Source organism: Mobula birostris, chromosome 2 (genome assembly GCF_030028105.1).
Source record: "Mobula birostris isolate sMobBir1 chromosome 2, sMobBir1.hap1, whole genome shotgun sequence".
Taxonomy (NCBI): domain Eukaryota; kingdom Metazoa; phylum Chordata; class Chondrichthyes; order Myliobatiformes; family Myliobatidae; genus Mobula; species Mobula birostris.
Window position 1 is genome coordinate 165120431 of NC_092371.1, and position 17034 is coordinate 165137464.

Consider the following 17034-nt stretch of genomic DNA (forward strand, 5'->3'; position numbering starts at 1 on the left):
CTGAGGGTATGATTGTGTTGAACGCTGAGCTGTGGTCAATAAACAACAGTCTGAAGTAGGAATTACTATAGCATATGTGTAGAAGTTAGGAATGCTGCAGGATGAACGTGTTTTTCTGTTTTAACCATTGAAGGACTTCTGTACACCAATTGCAAAATTTACTGAATATATCTACTGATTCTTGGTAGCTACAGTGCTCAATATATACTGAACCTATCTGCACAAATTTTAAATTGTGCGTTTTGCAAACTAGCATTCCACTTTACACTGAACTTGTTTTGGTTAAGTGCTTTTAAAACAAAATACTTTATTTAGAGATATTGCCCGACAAACCTGTATGTTTGTGCAATGTGTGACAAAAACCAGAGCACCCAGAGGTTCCCATACATTCATGGGAGAACATGCAAACTCTTTAGTCGATGATGGAATTGAACCCAGATTGCTGGTGCTGTAATATTATTACGCTCTGCTACACTGTGCCATCTCTATTCTTTCTACGTAAGCTCGCCAGGAAAAAGATTGAAATTATTTGCTCTTTTGTTCAGTCTCTTAGTCATAGTCATACTTTATTGATCCCGGGGGAAATTGGTTTTCGTTACAGTTGCACCATAAATAATTAAATAGTAATATGTAAATTATGCCAGGAAATAATTACAGGACCAGCCTATTGGCTCAGGGTGTCTGACCCTCCAAGGGAGGAGTTGTAAAGTTTGATGGCCACAGGCAGGAATGACTTCCTATGACGCTCAGTGTTGCATCTCAGTGGAATGAGTCTTCCAGAATGTTGTACGTCTGCCTCACTTACATGCTCTGATGTTAAATAAGACATCAGAGTAAAATTAAGCTATTTTGGCCCATCAAGTTTGTTCCACCATTTGATCAGGGTGATTTATTGTCTCTTTCAACCCCATATCCTTTGACAGTCTTATTAATAACCCATCACTTTAAATAAATTTGTCCTCCATAGCCATATGTGACAATGGATTCACCACTCTCTGGCTAAAGAAATTCCATCTCATCTCTGTCCTAAAGGGACATCCTTGTATGCTGAGTTAGCATCCTCTGGCCCTAGACTCCCCCACTATAAGAAACATCCTATCCACGTTTACTCTGTCTAGTCTTTTCAAATATACCATCAGGGATTGATAGCTGGTGGCTGTTATGTGCTCCAAACACCAAATACAGAATTGTTATAAATGAATACAGCATACTGCATATTTTATTTACATTTTAAGAAATGGAAAGGAAATTGACACAGTTGCATAAGAAATAGTTATGCATTCCACTCTTGCTCTGCTACATGCAGGATATTTTCTTAGATCTTTTAGGACTTCTGCTCCTCCTCCCTTCTGTTTCTTCCCGATATTTGGACTTCTTTTTACTCTTACTATGTTTGTGGTAATCTTTCTCTTCGGATTCACTACTGCTTCGACTTCTATAATGCTCACGCTTCTTTTGATCCCTCTTTTTTTCATGGTTGGTATCTGTGCTTTTGTGCTGTTGCGTCTCTCTCTCAGCATCTGCCTGTAAAGGAGGATAAAAGTATCTGATGGTAACTCAGTGTCTTATCACTGATAAAAGGAGGAATATCAATAATAAACACTGAACAAAAAAACAAATCTTTTATAAAGATAACTATTAGTAATGCAAATCTCTACAAATTTCCAACAAACCTCTTACTGCTGAACAGTAAATTTTATTTAACTGAACCCAGACAAACTCAAGTGTAACTATAGCATTTCAGTTATGTAAAGAAACTGGATAACTAGATTTGTTTACCTTGGACTGAGGAATACAAAATTATGAGGGGCATTGATGTAGTACCTAATAAGAAACGTTTCCTCATAACAGAGGTATCAAGGGGAAATATAACTTAATATGGCTGTAGTCCCATCTAACCAAGTGGCACATCATCCTACATTTCCATTTTCTCTGCTGAAATTGTTATACTCTACAAAATGCCTTTCACAGCCTCATTACAGATCTAACTATTAATCATAAATCATCAATAGTACATCAGGTTCATAGATTTTACATGTTTCTAACACATTTCCATCTGCTCTGAATAACAGTATCCACATACAACTTTCACGGTTTTTTGTGTAAAAACTTACTTTTGACATTCATTCCTCAACTTTTCTATCTGCCCTGGTGTTTACCCCAACTATGCTTTTTATATCTTTTTAGAGTCAGACAGTCATGTAGTAAAAACACCCGTTGATCCAATATATCCATGCCCAACCATCAAGGATGCATCTTTACTATTCCCATTTACCAGCACTTTCCTTGTAGGCCCTTATGGTTTGGTGATTCAAATGCTCAAGTGATGACACATCTGTCTCCACCACCCATTCAGGCAGTTGTGTCCCAGATTCAAACATCCTACTGCAACATTCCAGGCAAATCTCCTCTGTACACTGTCAAACTCAAGTTCACCATCACAGGCACAACTCCTCAGGGTATAAAAGCCATGAATATTTGCTTTTTGCAGCATGGTACATTACTAACATGACAAACCTGACAGAGATTTACTTAAATTAGCATAAACTATACATAGTAGGGGAATTAAAGGTTATGGGGAAAAGGCAGGTAGACAGAGCTGAGTTTACGGACAGATCAGCCATGATCTTATTAAATGGCAGGCAGGCTCAATGGGCCGGATGGCCCACTCCACCCATTTCTGACGTTCTTATATGTTGCACAACAAAATAATAACATTAGTATAAGTTGAGAGGAAAAGAAATACAGAGATTTCAAAAGAGGTGAGCAGAGGCAGACAGGACATTCTGCGCACCACACATCACTGGGAGACATCGGAAGATGTAGCGAGAGAGATTTCAAAAGTAGTGAGCAGGGGCAGTGGGGACATTCTGCATGTCACACCTCACTAGGAGATGTTGGGAGTGTACATATTGTGAGAGAGATTTCAAAAGCAGCAAACAGGTCGTTTGGGACATTCTGCATGCCACACATTACGAGGAGAAGTTGGAATATGCATTATTAGGCACTTGGCAAGATCCAATAAAAAGTTAGATTTAGCAGCACAGCCATTGTGCGAGTGGGGCGTTCAGGCTTTGACTCAGAGGCTTCAGCTATTTTTTTTTCATTTAATTTTTCTTTGTTATTGCACAATAAGAGCAGTGGGGATGCCAGGCAGGACAGTGGGATGCTCCTCTTGCGGGATATGGGAAGGCAGGGAGACCTGCAGCTTCCTGGACTGGGTCAAGGAATTGGAGCTGGAGATGAACTCCAGATCATTCAGGAGGCTAAGGGGTTGACTGACAGGACAGAAAAGGAGGTAGTTACACCCAAGGTGCACAGGACACGTGACTGTCAGAAGGGGACCCAGTGCAGATCATCCCTGTGGCCGTTCCTGTCAACAGGTATACCCCTTTGGATACTGTTTGGGGGGGGGGAAAGAGAGGGGGATGTACTAGCAGAGGAAAGCGACAGAAGAAAGGGGGAGTGGGGGAGAAGAGGTGAGCTGTAGTGATAGGAGATTCAATGGTTAGGGGAAGATACAGGAGGTTCTGCAGATGAGAACAGGATGGTATGTTGCCTCCGGGATGCCAGAGTCTGAGACATCCCAGATCAAGTAAACAGCATTCTTAAGAGGGTGGGTAAACAGGTGCACATCACTACCAATCACATGGGTAAGAAGGGTTACAAGATTCTGCAAAGTGAGTTCAGGGAATTTGGTGCCAAGTTAAAAGACAGGACCTCTAGGTTTATGATCTTAAGACTGCAACGTGCCACAAGCTAGTGAGGTCAGAAATAGGAAGATCATACAGTTTAATACATGGCTAAAGAGATGGTGCAGCAGGGAGGGCTTCAGATTTTTGTATCATTGGGGTCTCTTCAAAGGCAGACAGTTTGCACCTGAACAGAAGGGGGGCTAATACCCTTGAGGGAAGGTTGCAGGGGTTGAGAACCAGAGTGCAAGAGTAAATTGTGGAGTGGTTGTGGGGAAAGACCCTGCATACAAAGTCAGGAATGAAAAGGCTGAGCATGGTGGGACAAATGTTCTGAGTTGTATGTATTTCAAAGCAAGGAGTATTGTAGGAAAGACAGATGAGCTTAGGGCATGAATCAGCGTGTGGAATTATGACATTGTAGCCATGAGTGAGACTTGTTTGCAGGAGGGGCAGGACAGGCAGCTCAGTGTTCCAAGGTTTTGTCGTTTTAAATATGATAGATTAAAATGAGGAAGGGAGACATTATTAGTCATTGAAAATGTCACGGCGATCGGGGACTTCCGGGTCATCAAGGGAATGGCGGCGTAAGGAAAAGGTCTCTCAACAAAAAAAGAAGGTAAACTGCCCCATAATCGAATTTAGTCAAATACTTAATATTGCATAACTATATTAATAAAAGGGGCAAGGATGATGTCTAAGAACAAGATTAAAAAGTCCACTCCGAAGGCTGATAAACATAAAGAGACACAGCAAGGCCACGGGCCTAGCTCCCCCACGGCAAGCCAGGACGGAGATAATGAGGGGGAATCGGTGACTCTGTCCTTGATTCTTGGAGAGATTCGCGAGTTCCGACAAGATAACAGCAAACAGCTGGAAGATATTAAAGGAGAAATAGTAAAAACTAACTTGTGGATAGATGAAGCCGAAGCGAGGATTGTTGGAATTGAAGAGAAGCTACAAAACGCAGAGGAGGTGATAGCAGAAATGCTGAAGCTGCAAGACCAGCTCCAGTGGAAACTAATAGATCAAGAAGGCCGCTCGAGAAGGGAAAATGTGAGGATTTACGGAGTTCCCAAAGGAACTGAAGGTAAACCCGGATTGGTGATTCCCTTCGTGGAAAAGCTCTTTAGAGAGAACCTTGATATACCGGCTGCAAAAGACCTACAGATAGAAAGAGCTCACCGCGCGTTGGCACCACAGCCTCCAGCAGGCGCCCAGCCCAGATCGATTCTGGTCAGATTTCTCAGTTACAGAACAAAGGAAGAGGTGCTTAAAAGGGCATGGCAAAAGAAAGGTTTCATGTGGCACAACTGTAAAATCACTTTAGACCACGACTAAACACCAGGGATTCTTGCCAGACGGAAGGAATGTACGGAAACACGGAGAGTCCTGAAGGAAAACAACATCAAATTCCAGACCCTGTATCCAGCTCGGCTGAGAGTCTTTTACGACCAAGGGACAAAAACTTACGCTACGGTGGAGGAGGCAACGTTGGACCTGGCGGACCGGGGACTACCTATTAAAGTTATCACCCAACCGGAGTCGCTACTGGAGAGGATTCAGCAGAAATCGTGGCAGTTAGTGGGGCGAGGACGCTCCACACGAACCAGAGTGTCAAACTACAAGGAAAAGCTGCAAATATTCAGACGCGAATGTACAGAGAACACAGATTAATTAAGAGAAATGACTGAAAAGAGTAAATCGGACTTAAAGGTAAAATGAAAACTGGTAACTGAAAATAAACTAGACGGAATAACTTGAATGATAGCAATATGGTCGAGACATAAATAGGAGAAAATTCTCTATGATTATTCAAACTGCTGAGGGCCCTCTAACACAGGGTGAAGATAGAGGTTATCCCTCTGAACTGAGGCGGGTCGGTGCTCAGGCCTCACTGTGGGAAGTCGGGAAAAATTTTCAAATGTTGCACGTTCAAAAATGTCTAAGGTGTGGTTATATGTCTTGGTTTACTGCTGAAAAGGGATTGCTTACTGTTTGGTTAGAAAAGGAGAGTTTTTTTTTCTACTAGAGAAAAATGCAAACTGAATTGGTAAAAATAATTTCCTATAATGTTAATGGGGTTTTGAATCCAATTAAAAGAAAGAAGATTATGTCTAAATTGAAAAAAGAGAGGGCACAAATAGCTTTCCTCCAGGAAACACATATGAGCCAATCTGAACATGGAAAATTAAAAAGAATGGGCTTTAAGCATGTATTTTATTCATCATATAAATTGAGTCACAAAAGAGGGGTAGCTACTTTAATATCAAGTACTCTTAATTATGAACATATTTCAGAGACTAGAGACAAAGAAGGATGGTTCGTAAAAATCACAGGAAGAATAGAAGGTACAGAAATAACATTGCTGAATGTTTATGCTCCTCCAGGTTGTGAATGGTCATTTTATAGACACATTTTTGACCTAATGGTCAGTTCTCAAGGGGTAGTAATTTGTGGAGGGGATTTTAATATTAGATTAAATCCTATATTAGATTCTTCAAGAATAGTTACTCAGAATAAACCTCTGACTCGGAAAGTGAATTCATTGATGGAGGAGTTGGGAATTATAGATGTCTGGAGGGAATTACACCCTACTAGTAAAGATTATACATATTGCTCTTTCCCTCATTCAGCCTATTCAAGGATAGACTATTTCTTTATCTTTAATACAGATAGACTCAGGATAAAAAACTGTAATATTGCAACAATTGATCTGTCGGATCATAGCCCAGTCTCTATGTCTCTAATCCTGGAAAGGAAAATGAGGAAAACACTATGGAGGCTAAACTCACATATACTCAATAATCCGAAAGTAATGGAGAGATTAAGGGGAGAAATCAAAGAATATCTAGACCTTAATGACACGGGAGAAACATCACCAGTGATCTTATGGGATACATTGAAAGCTGTACTGAGAAGGAAAATTATTTCCATTACCACTCACATGAAAAAAATCAATGCACAAAAATTAGCAGACCTTCAAGGAAAATTAAAACAACTTCAAGTTGTAGATAGCAACAAAAGTAATTCAAATCGAAAACCGGAAATTAGGAAATTGCAAAGTGAAATTGATGATATTTATACGTTGGAAACTCAAAGAAATTTTCTTTACCTGAGACAAAAGAATTATGAAGTAGGAGGTAAATCAGCTAGATTATTAGCATATAAATTACGAAAATAATAAGCAGACAATACAATTCATAAAATAAAGAATCCAAAGACAAAGCTTGTGGAGAGTACAATAGGGACAATTCAAAAGAGTTTTGAAACATATTATCGAGAGCTGTACTCCCAACCCCGGGCCCCCAATGAGCCCTATATAGACAGTGTATTGAATTTTTTAGATCTACCTAAACTTACAGATTTACAAAATGAAAGTTTGTTAGAACCAGTAACTGTCAAAGAACTGAACGTGGCCATCTCTAGGTTAAAGGCTGGAAAGTCCCCAGGTTCTGATGGGTTTACCTCAGAGTGGTACAAGTCCCTGAAGACACAGTTAGCCCCATTACTACTTAACACCTTTAATTGGATCTTGCAGAGAGGAGAAACTCCACCTTCCTGGAGAGAAGCAATTATTTCAGTTATTCCTAAAGAGGATAAAGATAAACTAGAATGTGGCAATTATCGGCCAATTAGTGTTCTTAACTTAGATTACAAACTATTTACATCTATATTAGCGCGCAGATTGGAAAAGCTTTTACCTGGCCTAATCCATTTAGACCAGACTGGATTTATTCAACAAAGACAAACACAGGACAACATAAGGAGAACTCTGCACATATTAGAACAGGTTAATAAGAACGAGACAGAGACAATGGTAGTAGGATTGGACGCTGACAAAGCTTTTGATTCGGTTAGTTGGGCATTCCTATACAGAGTGTTAGGAAGATTCGGCTTTCAAGAAAAGTTTATTAAAGTAATTCAGACTCTATATGACAGCCCTACAGCCCGAATTAAGATAAATGGGGACCTCTCTGACTCCTTCATCTTAGAGAGAGGCACTAGACAGGGATGCCCAATTTCTCCTCTCCTTTTTGCGCTATATATTGAACCGCTTGCCCAACTAATAAGACAGAGCGAAATCGTAAAAGGTATCAAGGTGGCAGGGATTGAACAGAAAGTGGCGTTATTCGCAGATGATGTTTTGGTCTATCTGAGTGAACCAGAAAAATCATTTATAGGATTGTTTACACTGTTGGATGACTTTGGGAAAATATCAGGTTATAAAATAAATGTAAAGAAAATGCAGGTTATGTCCCTAAATTATACACCATCCAAAAAATTGCAGGATACATATGATCTTAAGTGGGAAGCTAAATCATTAAAATATTCAGGAATAACCCTGCCGAAAGATCTTTCAACACTGTCACAGGTAAATTATGGGCCATTAATCTCAGAGATAAAAGCAGATATGCATAGATGGAATCTTATCCCCTTTTTAAGTTTAAATTCAAAGATAAATACTATAAAAATGAATATTCTTCCTCAGTTATTGTATCTTTTCCGTACTTTACCGGTGGAGGTGGATGATAATCAATTCAGGGAATGGGACAAATGGATCTCCCGCTTCATTTGGCAAGGAAAGAAACCTAGAATTCGATATAACACCTTACAGTTAGGGAAGGAAGGAGGAGGTATGGTTCTTCCTTGCCTGAGAAATTATTTTTATGCCTCACAGATAACCCCTCTGTTATATTGGTGTAATAGGGAATATAAGGCTAGATGGAAGGAAATAGAATTTGGATTAGTTGACAGTTTTCCTCTTCAGGCCGCAATAGCTGACAAAGGATTGATGGCCCAGTTGGAAAAATTTAAAAACAGTTGGATAAATCTTACATTAAAAGTATGGCATAAGGTGGTTAATTCATGTGGAATTAATAACATGTTAAAACTCTTTAGATGGTGTGCATATGATACCGAATTCCTTCCCAACAGAGGAGATAAAAGATTTGAGCTGCTACGGATAAAGAAAGGTCTTACAACCTACCTCTCATTTATAGATAAAAGAGTATTACAAAGTTTCCAAATCCTGCAGGACAAACATGGCCTAGAACACAATGACTTTTTTAGGTACCTTCAAGTACGAAACTATGTTAACCAAAGTTGTAGATAGACAGACCTATCAACAGTAGAATTAGAATTTTTCAAGATTCTGAATTCGGCTTGCAGTTCAATACCTAGTAAATCAGTTTCTCGATTATATAATGCACTCTCCCATGCTAAAAATGTAAATACACTGTATATTAAAGAGAAGTGGGAGAAAGAAGCGGGGTTGGTACTTTCAGAGGAGGCTTGGGAGAAAATCTGCAGCTTTCAATGGTCCTCGACTAATTCTTTGACTTGGAGAGAACATTGTTGGAAAAACATTATAAGATACTTCAAGACCCCATATCAGGAAAAATATAAAGATACAAATGTGATGTGTTGGAGAAGGTGCGGCTCCAAGGAGGCAAATCATTTTCATATTTTTTGGGATTGCCCTAAATTAAGTCTATTTTGGGAAGGTATTCATAGAACATTAGTTAAGGTACTTAGGTTCCAGATACCTCTGAACTTTGAGACGCTCTATTTGGGGCATGTATTGTTTCTTGAACAGAAGGAAGATATAAAGTTGCTGCAGGCCCTCTTAGTGGCAAGTAAGAAACCAATCACTAGAAAGTGGCTAAATCCAGTACCACCTACATTAGAAGATTGGTATGAAATTATCTTGGAAATATTTAAAATGGAAAAGTTGACTTACTCCCTGAGAACTCAAAAAGAAAAATTTTATAAAATCTGGAATAAATGGATTGAATATATAACCCCAATGCAAGCAGACTTCAGATGACTCTCCTAATGATTTATACTGCTCTTCTCATCAACACAGTAATATTGCCAGCGTAAGCACCCCTAGTCTAAATGTTTGTTTTTTTTTGTTTTCTTTTGGAAAATAGAGAATTAACACAAGTAAAGGGAAAGATTTGGGAAAGGGATAAAAAAATGAAAAAATTAAGTAAATAAGTACATAGGGATTGGATAATTATGTCTGCGGGCAGGAGCAAGCATGAACAAATTAGGATATAAACACCTACAATGGTTGATACATAGGCTTATATACAACATTTTGGACCAGTGGAAATGGTCCAGAAGGGTTATATGGAAACTATTATTACCATTTTTCTTAACAACTAATTCCATTACTTAGCCTAATAGGTTAGATTTACCACAGTACATAATTATCTATTTAAATGTTTATTTTCCTTTTATATCATCTCAATGTGTACTTAAGAATGTATAAATAATTGTAGTTTTATACATATAAAAAATGGAAAAGGTTATGTGTGAAAAAAGTACATGATATTTGTGAATTCCTTATCCAAATAAAAATAAAATTAAAAAAAAAAAGAAAATGTCACGGCATGGCAGTGCTCAGACTGGAGAGTTCATCTAATGCGGCTCTATGGATGGGACTAAGGAATAAGAAAGGAATGACCATGTTAATAGAATTATATTATAGATGTCAAGTGGGATTTAGAGGAGCAAATTTGTAGAGATCGCATTTTTGGCATTTCAAGTTTAATTGTCATTCAACCATACACAAATACCCATGAAAACAGCCAAACGAAACAGCTTTACCTGGGGCTAAGATGCAAACTCAGTACTAATAGTCATACACACAAGGCACATATAGCACATATAAGATCACAGGAAAATACAGTCACACAGAAAAAAAACAGGCCAAGTACCCGAGTTCATGAATATTGCAGCAGTCTGCAGTCGAACACAATACAGCTTGTCTTTTGCCAAGTGAACACTGGAGGGCAGCACCAACTCCAACACCTCCACCCGGGCGGCTGTAACAGGTGACATTGCAGACCGAAGCAGAGCTCTTGCTATGACTGAGACCACACAGCTCACATGATCTCCTCGCAGCACAAGGCACACACACAACACATTCAAGACAGCAGTAAAACACAGCCACATAAAAAAGAACACAGCCCAAGTCCTTCAGTCCATGAACTCTACAGCTGTTTGCAGCCGAACATAACACAACTTGTTCTCCACCAAGCCAACACTGAAGGCAGCTCCAATGAATCTGGCGCCGACTCCAACATCCCTCCACACCTCCAGACAGCAGCAAACAGTGGGTTGTAGTCCTTCCTACGACTGAGGTCCCACAGCTCCTCCACCATTCGCTAATAAACCAAATAACCGGACTTGCAGCATTCTACATTACTAATGTCCAACATGGTCTTGCAAGCACAAGAAAAGTGACCAAGACATCACTTGCTGTTAGACTGCACACCATCTTCACACACCCACTCCAATGTCTTTCCAGCAACACAGTCCACAACAAATCCAGCTCCTTCAGTTTCACCACCAACAAGCAATTCGCTGATAGAAACATAGAAAGCCTACAGCACAATACAGGCCCTTCGGTACCCCAAGTGGGGCCCAACCAGGGTCCTATTAGCTGTAACATTACCTCTCGGCTCTTAAACTCAATCCTACGGTTGATGAAGGCCAATGCACCGTTTGCCTTCTTAACCACAGAGTCAACCTGCGCAGCAGCTTTGAGTGTCCTATGGACTCGGACCCCAAGATCCCTCTGATCCTCCACACTGCCAAGAGTCTTACCATTAATACTATATTCTGCCATCATATTTGACCTACCAAAATGAACCACCTCACACTTATCTGGCTTCATGGGGTAGACCTGCAGTACTTTAGGTTCTTAATGTCCAGAAAGTCTTGCTATCATAAAAAATAGAAGCTGCAGCTTCTAAGCGTGTTGCCATCTTACTAGAAAACCATTAAGAAACATGAGGCTATAACAGTAGGTGATTTTAACTTTCCATATATTGATTGGGACTCCAATACTGTATAAAGGCTGAATGGGATAAAGTTTGTCAAATGTACTGAGGAAAGTTTCTTCAGTTAATACATAGAGGTCCCAACTAGAGGGAGCGTGATACTGGATCTCCTATTAGGGAATGAGACAGGGAAGGTTACAGAAGTTTGTGTAAGGGAACACTTTGCATCCAGTAATCATAATGACATAAGTTTCGATGTAATTATGAAGTAGGATAAATCTGGTCCTCAGGTTGAGATTCTAAATTGGATAAAGTCCAGTTTTGATCGTATCAGAGAGGATCTGAAAAGTGTGGATTGGGGTAGATTGTTTTCTGGCAAAGGTGTGCTTGGTAAGTAGGAGGCCCTCAAAAGTGAAATTTTGAGAGTAGAGTATGTATGCTTCTGTCAGAATAAAAGGTAAGGGTAACAGGTTTAAGGAACCTTAGTTTTCAAGAAATACTGAGGCCCTGGTTAAGAAGCAGGTATAGGCAGGAAGGAACAAATGAGGTCCTTGAGTATAAGAAATGCAAGAGAAAACTTAAATAAGTAGGAGGGCTAAAAGAAGGCATGAAGTTTAGCAGACAAGGTGAATGAGAATCCTAAGAACTTCTACGGCTATATTAAGAGCGAAAGGATTGTGAGGAACAAAGTTGGTCCTCTGGAAGATCAGAACAGTCATCAAAGCATAGAGCTGAAAGAGATGGGGGAGATCTTAAATGGATTTTTTTCCCATCTGTATTTACTCTGCAGACAGATATAGAGTTTTTTTTTTGTAATATAATTTTTATTGAATTTTCAAAAGGGATACATGAAAAAATAGAATCTACCCTCCCCCCCCCCCCCCCAAATATAGTCCTACCTAAAAAGAAAGAAAGAAAAAAGAAAGAAAGGAAGAAAAGAGCCGCCTGGGTGTTGGAAGGTTTCCACATGCTCCATGGGATTCAAAATAAATTTGGTATAATTATTCGTTACTTTCCCCAAGTGACCAAAGTCTTTATCGGAGCACTTAAATATGCCATCCTATCTTTTGTAAATAAGGGCGCCAAATATTCAAAACTGTTACATATTTGTCTCTTAAATTATAAGTAATTTTTTCGAGTGGAATAGAACTAGTCATTTCATTATTCCAACGATCCATACTTAAATACGAATCAGATTTCCAAGTAACTGCTATAGTCTTCTTAGCTACTGCCAATGCAATTTTTATAAATTCTTTCTGATATTTATTCAATTTAAGTTTCGGTTTTATCCCTTCAATATCACCTAATAGAAATAATACAGGGTTATGTGGAAGTTGAGTTCCAGTAATTTGTTCCAATAAGATTCTTAAATTTATCCAAAAGGGTTGAATTTTAAAACAAGACCAAGTAGAATGTAAAAAAGTACCAATTTCTTGATTACACCGAAAACATTTATCAGATAGATTTGAATTTAATCTATTTATTTTTTGCAGTGTAATATATAATTGGTGTAAAAAATTATATTGTACTAAGTCGAACATTTATTGTATTTGTCATACTGTCAAGACAAAGTCTTGACCAATTTGTTTCATCAATATTAATATTCAGATCTGTTTCCCATTTTTGCTTTGACTTATGGGTTCCTTGTTTAATTGTCTGTTCTTGAATCAAATTATACATACAAGAAATAAATTTTTTAATTTTCCCTTTTTGTATTAAAATTTCAATTTCATTAGGTTTTGGCAAAAACATTGTTTGACCCAGCTTACCATTTAAGTAAGCCCTTAATTGAAAGTAACAAAAGAAAGTATTATTAGATATTTTATATTTATCCTTTAATTGTTCAAATGACATCAATATACCTCGTTCAAAACAATCTCCTATAAATTTAATCCCTTTTTGGTACCAATTATATAAAAGTTGATTGTCCATTGTAAAAGGAATAGGTCTGTTTTGGAACAAAGGCCTCCTTGCTAATAGAGATTTCTGTGTTTCATTATCAACATTTATCTTATTCCATAGATCGATCAAATGTGTTAATATAGGAGATTCTTTCTTTTCCCGTATCAATTTAGATTCCCATTTATATATAAAATCTTCAGGTCTATTTTCTCCTATCTTGTCTAGTTCTATTTTAATCCATGCTGGTTTTCGATCATCGAAGAAAGATGCAATAAATCTAAGTTGATTTGCTTTATAATAGTTTTTAAAGTTTGGAAGTTATAACCCTCCTAACCCAAATTTACATGTCAATTTTTCCAATGATATTCTTGACATTTTACCTTTCCAAAGAAATTTTCTCACACATTTATTTAACTCTTAAAAAAATTTCTGTGGCAATTGTATTGGTAATATTTGAAACAAATACTGTAATCTAGGAAATATATTCATTTTTACAACATTGACTCTACCTACTAATGTTATTGGTAATATCATCCATTTGTCAAGATCTTCTTGAATTTTTTTCAATAGTGGTAAATAATTAAATTTATATAAATTCTTTACATCATTATCAAGTCTTATACCTAAATACTTTATACCATTTACCGGCCATCTAAATTGGGTTACTAATCGACATTGACTATAGTCTCCTTTAGTAAGAGGTAAAATTTCACTTTTATCCCAATTTATTTTGTAACCTGATACCTTCCCATATTCATCCAATCTAGAAGATAACTTATGTAACAAATGTTGTGGGTTTGTTAAATAGATCAAAACATCATCGGCAAAAAGATTAATTTTATATTCCTCCTGATTAACTCTAAAACCCATAATATCTGGATCAATTCTAATTAGTTCTGCTAATGGCTCTATCGCCAATACAAATAAAGCAGGTGATAGTGGACAACCTTGTCTAGTTGACCTTTTTAACTGGAATGGTGTTGAAATTTGAGAGTTTGTCACTACTTTAGCTTTAGGGTTAGAATTTAAAGTTTTAACCCAATTTATAAAAGATGTTCCTAACCCATATTTTTCTAGTACTTTAAATAAAAAATCCCATTCTAATCTATCAAATGCTTTTTCTGCATCCAAAGCTACTACTATACTCTTGTCATCCCTTTTTTGTGCCAAATGAATTATACTGAGTAGCCGGGTTACATTATCTGCCAATTGTCTACTTTTAATAAATCCTGTTTGATCCATATGTATTAATTTTGGTAAATATTTAGATAATCTATTCGATAAAATTTTTGCTATTATTTTATAATCCGTATTCAATAAAGAAATAGGCCTGTATGATGTTGGTTTCATAGGATCTCTGTCTTTTTTTGGCAATACTATTACAATTGCTGTTGAAAAAGATTCTGGAAGTTTATGTATTTTTTCTGATTGACGTATTAGTTCCATAAAAAGAGGAAATAATAAATCTTTAAATTTTTTATAAAATTCAGGTGGAAAACCATCTTCTCCTGGAGATTTATTACTTTGGAGTGATCCTAAAGCTTCTTCAACTTCTTTTAATGTAAAAGGCATATCTAATCCTTTCTGTTCTTCCAAATTCAATTTTGGAAGAGAAACTTGTGATAAAAACCTTTCTATCTCGTTAACATCATTTTGGGATTCTGATTGATATAATTCAGAATAGAAATTTTTAAAGGTTTCATTTATTTCAAGAGGTTTATAAGATATTTTATTTGCTCTTGTTCTAATTGCATTTATTGTTTTGGAAGCTTGTTCTGTTTTCAACTGCCAGGCAAGAAATTTATGTGCTCTCTCACCTAACTCATAATACCTTTGTTTAGTTCTTATAATTGCTTTTTCCGTTCTATATGTCTGAAGCATATTATATTGTAACTTCTTATTGACAAGTTGTTTTCGTTTTTCTTCTGACATATATCTTTGAGATTCTTTTTCTAATTTTGTAATCTCTTTTTCCAATTGATCTAGTTCTGCCATATATTCTTTCTTAATTTTAGACGTATAACTTATTATCTGGCCCCTAAGATATGCTTTCATCGCATCCCATAATATAAATTTATCATCCACTGAATGAAAATTTGTATCCAAAAAAAATTGAATCTGTTTTTTCATAAAATCACAAAAATCTTGACGTTTTAATAATGTTGAATTAAATCTCCATCTATAAGCCACTTCTTCCTTATCAGCCATTATTATTGTCATTAATAAAGGGGAATGATCTGATAATATTCTTGCTTTATATTCCATATTTTTCACTCTGTGTTGAATATGCATTGATAATAGAAACAAGACTATCCTTGAAAAAGTTCTATGTCTATGGGAGTAGAACGAATAGTCTCTTTCTTTAGGATTGATTCTTCTCCATATATCAATCAGATTTAAATCCTTCATCAATGATAAAGTTAAATTTACTACCTTCGATTTTATAACAGCCTTGGTTGATCTATCTAAGACTGGGTCTAAGCAAAAATTAAAATCTCCTCCAATTAATATTTTTTCATGCGCATCCGCCAAATTCAGAAAAGCTTCTTGTATGAATTTTGCATCATTTTCGTTTGGTGCATAAATATTCATAAAAGTCCATAGTTCAGAAAAAAGTTGACAATGTATAATCACATATCTCCCCGCAGAATCAGTTATTACATTTTGTATTCTAATTGGTAATGTTTTATTGATCAAACTTGCTACTCCCCTCGCTTTTGAATTAAATGAAGCCGCAACAACACTACCCACCCAATCTCTCTTTAGTTTATGATGTTCTGTTCCCGTTAGGTGCGTTTCCTGTAAAAAAGCTAAATCTATCTTCATTTTTTTAATATGTGTTAAGATTCTTTTTCTTTTCACTGGTCCATTAAGCCCGTTAACATTAAAACTCAAAAAATTCAATAAATTAGTCATTATTCTTAACAAAGTTACTCCAATCTAAAACATTATTTATCTTCTCAACTCTCATAGTTCCTTGGGGAATCTCTTTAAACTTCACCATGTTGCTGTGTGTCTCCCTCCCAACCTTCCAGGCAGAAAGAAAAAAGAAGATAGAAAAAAAACAAAAAAAGAAAAAACAAAATACCCCCCCACTAATGTTGTGAATGAAAGGATACACAACACTACCCCCCTCCATTTTACGGGTCGTGGCAAAAGCCACGCTTGCACACATGACTAGCGTAGCAATCGGTCAGTGCTTCTTCCAGCTCCCCCGCGACAAAAAAAACATTATATATATAGACAAAATTAGTATTACTATTCCCAACTAATATTCCTCCAGTTTTAACCTTTCTTACCCCCCTCGTATAATTAATAATATATTTATACATTCATCCAGCTTCAAAAATCCAACAAGTCCATTCTTTAACCCAATCTTCATCTTCAATCTATCTCGCTCTCCTGGGTTTGTTCTTGTATCTGGCGAATATTCAGAGGATCTCGCACAAACTGCTCTGCTTTCTGGTAGTCATCAAAAAGTCTTTTTTCTCCATCAGGCAAAAAAATCTTCAAGGTTGCAGGATAACGCAGTGTAAATTGATAACCATGATCCCATAGGGTTTTTTTCACTGGGTTAAATTTCTTCCTTCTCTTCAAAAGTTCGTAACTTATATCAGGGTAGAAAAAAACTTTGTTCCCTTTAA

The 17034-nt window shown here is 37.1% G+C and overlaps 1 protein-coding gene across 2 annotated transcripts in view; it reads right to left on the reverse strand.

Annotated features, from left to right (window-relative positions):
• Positions 1 to 549: 549 nt before the first annotated feature.
• The window catches only part of ppil4 (peptidylprolyl isomerase (cyclophilin)-like 4), a 70676-nt gene continuing 54191 nt past the window's right edge, over positions 550 to 17034 (reverse strand). For both annotated transcript variants that reach the window (XM_072250761.1, XM_072250762.1), the window contains one exon: positions 550 to 1524. In XM_072250761.1, coding sequence (XP_072106862.1) covers positions 1297 to 1524 — 228 coding nt within the window. In that variant the 3' untranslated portion in view covers positions 550 to 1296. The remainder of the gene's footprint in view (positions 1525 to 17034) is intronic.